Raw genomic sequence first — 4,351 nt, 5'->3', positions numbered from 1 at the left:
GCACTGCCTCCCTGGACAGGCGTGATGCTCAGTACTGCGCACTGCCTCCCTGGACAGGCGTGATGCTCAGTACTGCACACTGCCCGTCTCATTTTAGCCTCCCCACACCTTGCTCAGCAGGTACCAGAACACCATGTCATGCAACCAGCAAATAGTGGACCTAAGTTCACTTTCTCTGTAAAGACTGTGTTTTCTTCATTATGTCCTGCTGCTCTGTGTTTATGGTGAGCATTTGTTGCCTCTTGGTGCCTTCTCTTAGCTTTGTCATGTCTTTGGACCTGAGAATTTATATAAAACAGTAGATACTGGTGATGACTTAACTGTCTTCAAGGTAACATAGTGTAATCTAAAGAAAGTTTGTCCTATCTTGGCCACAACCATGACATGAGTCAGAGGGAAATGATCTCTTGAAGCCTCTGTAGCTTTGCTGTTGTGAAATTTTCATCAAGAAGGGGCGTAATACATAGGTAGTGGGGCAGCTTGAAGAGGAGGGGAAGCTGATTAACAGTGTAGCTGCTTCTCCATAGGGACCATTGTTGTGGAAGGCCATGAATTGCATGATGAAGACATCCGCCTCATGTACACCTTTGATCAGGCCACAGGTGGGACTGCACAGTTTGAAGCACACTCAGATGCTCAGGTATTTTTCTGTTTCCTAGAACATTTCTTTACCAAGAGATGAGAGCCTAAGAGGAGAAAGTATTTGCCTATGCCTTTCCTGATTGTGTTGACAGCTTGTGTCAGAGTAAAAATAAACCAGTTACGTGGTTTAGATTGGCTTTGCTAAACTAATATATTATTATGCCCTTAACATATGCATTTGTTTAATGAATACATAAGCATTTTGTGATTTCTACATGTAATTGTCCCAAGTGTGGGCTTACACAAAAATGGACCCTTTAAGACGAGTCAGTCAAGGACACCTGAAATTAAGCCAGTTCTTAGTATTCTACCTGATAAGTTATCTGGTAGAAATAAGTACACAGAGGGCTACTATCCAGAAATTGGTATAGAGGGAAAGTGGTCAGGGAACACTCCTTGAAGAGAATATACAGGCTGTTTTAGATTCCTGGGTCATTATTTTTTGCCATGTTGGAGAAGAGGCTATCGCTTTGCAGTCATGACCACACATCCCCAGTCAGCATAGTTGTTAAGATCTCACATGTGGGTTTGGGGATATTGCAGGGGTCCCTCTGTGCTTAGCATACCATGTGCAGGGGAAGGTAGAGCAGCACCTCCATAAAGGAAAGCCGAGCTCCTCAGTCCTTTACCCAGGCGCTTAAGTTAGATGTGTACAGAACTCTACATGGGAAGACAGTGGCAAGGAGTCAGAGGTATCATAGCTGGGAAAGAAGGCAGGGGAAGGCAAGAAGGGGGTTTCTAAACACTGACAGTGGGCAGTTCTTCCTCGTTACAGCAGATGTTAGGCGCCTGAAAAGTTGTCCACACTTACAAAAGTGTCATCATGTGATGTTTCTTGACATGGTTTACATGTTGTAGTGGCCCTGCACTGACTGGAGTTTTGAGTTTATCATCCATTTCATTACCTCTGATGCCTTTGTGAAGTGAGTCATTTCCTTTTTCTTTTTTTGAAACAGAGTCTCACTCTGTTTCCCAGGCTAGAGTGCAGTGGCGTGGTCTCGGGTCACTACAACCTCCGCTTCCCAGGCTCACGCTGTTCTTCCGCTTCAGCCCCCCGAGTAGCTGGGACTACAGGCATCCGCCACCACACCCGGCTAATTTTTTTTATTTTTAGTAGAGACAGGGTTTCACCATGTTAGCCAGGATGGCCTCGACTTCCTGACCTCGTGATTCACCAGCCTTGGCCTCCCAAAGTGCTGGGATTACAGGCGTGAGCCATTGCGCCTGGCCGAGTCATTTCTTCTCTGTTTGCTCAAAGGTAAATGAGATGAGGCCTAATGTACAAGTCTTTTGTAGAGTGTATTTTACTCTGCAATGTGCTATGTAACAGAAGTGGTACTGTCATTATTGCTACATCATAATCAGCAACCTTCAGCATAGATGAGATAGAAACTTTAACCTTAGCAAAAATATGGCAGTTGAAGTCATAAAAAGTTTTGTGGTCCATCGTAGAATTTGTTTTGAGTCATTCTGACAAACCTGAAGATCACAGGGGTCATGGTATAAGAAAGTCACTTGGAGTTGACTACTCTGAGGCGTTTGATCCATTTTTTGTGGCCTGAAAAGCTGTGCTGCTCCAAGGGCTTCATGATTATTGATCTTACTTATTAGAAGAGTTGATACTATTTCTTAGATGGTCAAAAAGCAGAGTCATGTTAGGGGACTCTGATAAGAGGTGGTCCCAGGGCATCTCCTGTGAGCAGCGCCCTACAAAAAAAAGAAGAAACAAAAACCTGCACACCTTTCTCCAGAAATGGAGGACTAGCTGATTATGAAGAAGTACCTGAGTGATAAACTAGATTAATTTTATTGCTTTTGCTCATTTGTGTGAAAGAATAGTGCTGCATTATAGACTCTCAAGATTTAAATAACATTTTGCTGAATTGGGAAGGAGTGTTTCTCCTTATTTGATTGTCATGGTGTACACTGTTCATCCCCACAGGCTTTGGTCCTCTTAGATGTCACTCCTGACCAGTCAATGGTAGATGAAGGAATGGCTCGGGAAGTCATCAATCGCATACAGAAACTTCGCAAAAAGGTTAGTCAGTCAGTTAAGAATAAGCTACCGTTTTAGCTTTTTGTTTGTTTTGGTTGTTGGTGGAAGATAGGAGAGGCAGGTAGTACAAGCCATAGTGATCAGTGCATGACAGTCGCTAATCTATAGTCATTTGGAGTGCATTCTGCAGGAAAGGCATTCCTCTTCCTCTCCCCATGTGTTCACTCCCAAATTGTAGCTTTCAGCCAGCCTGTGCATTTTCCCATCCTTTTTTTATTATTTTTTTTTTTTTATCTCCGTTGGGCTTCTACAAAACAGCCCCTGTGGCTGGGGCAGAAGGTAATCAGAGGTGATAGTATCTTTGCAGAAGGGCAGAGGTATAGTCAGCATAGACAGGGTCCTAGCTTAGGGGAGGTTCCCAGCTTAGGGGAGGTTCCCGGATCTGGACAGAGCTGCATAGTTTTTCCCTATTAGAGAGCTGAGGAATATGCACAGAGCTCATCCTGGAGAGCAGAGGGGCTGGAAAGCCCCTGCTAGTGAGAGAATCATGAATTTCTTGCCCTGCAGAGGGCAGTGACAGCTACCATACAGCTTTTTTCCCAGACAGTTCAGGGTCTGAGGAAGCTGTTCCAGCAGGTAAGTGGGTGCTTGTGATCTCTAAATCAGTTCAGAGCTTTGTAAGTGGGTTCTAAATTATTTCTTGGTTTCAACATTCATGAGGTACTGATTGTGCTAGGAAAAGAAACATGCCCTGCCCCCAAAGAGTGGTGAAAAGGACACAAAGCTAATCGTATACTGCAGTGCAGTTAGTCTTACAGATCACCCAGCAGGCAGGGAAGGGTGACTGCCCTTCTGTGATGATTCAGCATGGGATCCATAGCCCTTGTTCTACAGTACCTTTCTTCAGTTCTGATTGATAGAATGTACTTCCCTTTTAAGATTTTCTGTGTGTGCTTTCAGTGCAGTCTGGTTCCAACTGATGAAATCACAGTGTACTATAAAGCGAAGTCGGAAGGAAGATATCTGAATAATGTTATTGAAAGCCACACAGAGTTCATATTTGCCACCATAAAGGCTCCCTTGAAACCCTATCCAGTTTCTCCATCAGATAAAGTCCTTATTCAAGAAAAAACACAGGTGAGTCCTGAGCTTCATTGAACTGCTAAAGAGTTTCAGATTAGGTTTGACTTTACGTGCTCATGTGTTGATATTCTGTCCCACAGTAGAGATTGGCACAGCTCTCAGTCTTGAAGTATTGCTCTGGACAGTAGTGGGGAGAGTCAGAGAGTGGAAGCCCAGAAAAGATGGAGCAGGGAAGGAAGACAGAACTGTTTTCACAACAGTTCTCTTGAGGAACGTAGCCAGGAGGGTACATGAGCTTTGCCTGGAAATAAAATGGCTATGTGGGCCTGTTTTTTCTAAAACTAGGAAAGGCAGTGTGTGGATTCTGGTAATTATCATTAAAAGTAAACGGCAATTGGCTTGAGAAACATTTAACTCTTCTGGTAGTGGGTTCTCCATAAAAGTACAGTACCAAAAAAGAAAAATCACAGTAGCATTTCTTTACATCTAGGAATTTTAGATATACTTATGAAAGTATGATATTAAAGGTAGGGAAGATACTGGCTTATAACTTAGAAGTAGATCATTTAGGCTGGGCACAGTGGCTCACACCTGTAATCCCAGTTCTTCGGGAGGCCAAGTTGGGCAGAT

At 43.6% G+C, this 4,351-nt stretch overlaps 1 protein-coding gene across 1 annotated transcript in view; it reads left to right on the top strand.

The window, feature by feature from the left end:
* The window catches only part of IARS (isoleucyl-tRNA synthetase), an 87,805-nt gene that overhangs the window by 58,764 nt on the left and 24,690 nt on the right, over positions 1-4,351 (top strand). Inside the window, exons 26-28 of the mRNA XM_011996872.1 lie at positions 528-640; positions 2,585-2,680; positions 3,599-3,786. Coding sequence (XP_011852262.1) covers positions 528-640; positions 2,585-2,680; positions 3,599-3,786 — 397 coding nt within the window. The remainder of the gene's footprint in view (positions 1-527; positions 641-2,584; positions 2,681-3,598; positions 3,787-4,351) is intronic.

This window comes from Mandrillus leucophaeus, unplaced genomic scaffold (genome assembly GCF_000951045.1).
Source record: "Mandrillus leucophaeus isolate KB7577 unplaced genomic scaffold, Mleu.le_1.0 Scaffold527, whole genome shotgun sequence".
In the NCBI taxonomy this organism is placed as follows: domain Eukaryota; kingdom Metazoa; phylum Chordata; class Mammalia; order Primates; family Cercopithecidae; genus Mandrillus; species Mandrillus leucophaeus.
The sequence above is the reverse complement of the archived record's forward strand: the minus strand, read 5'-3'. Positions and strand labels throughout refer to the sequence as shown.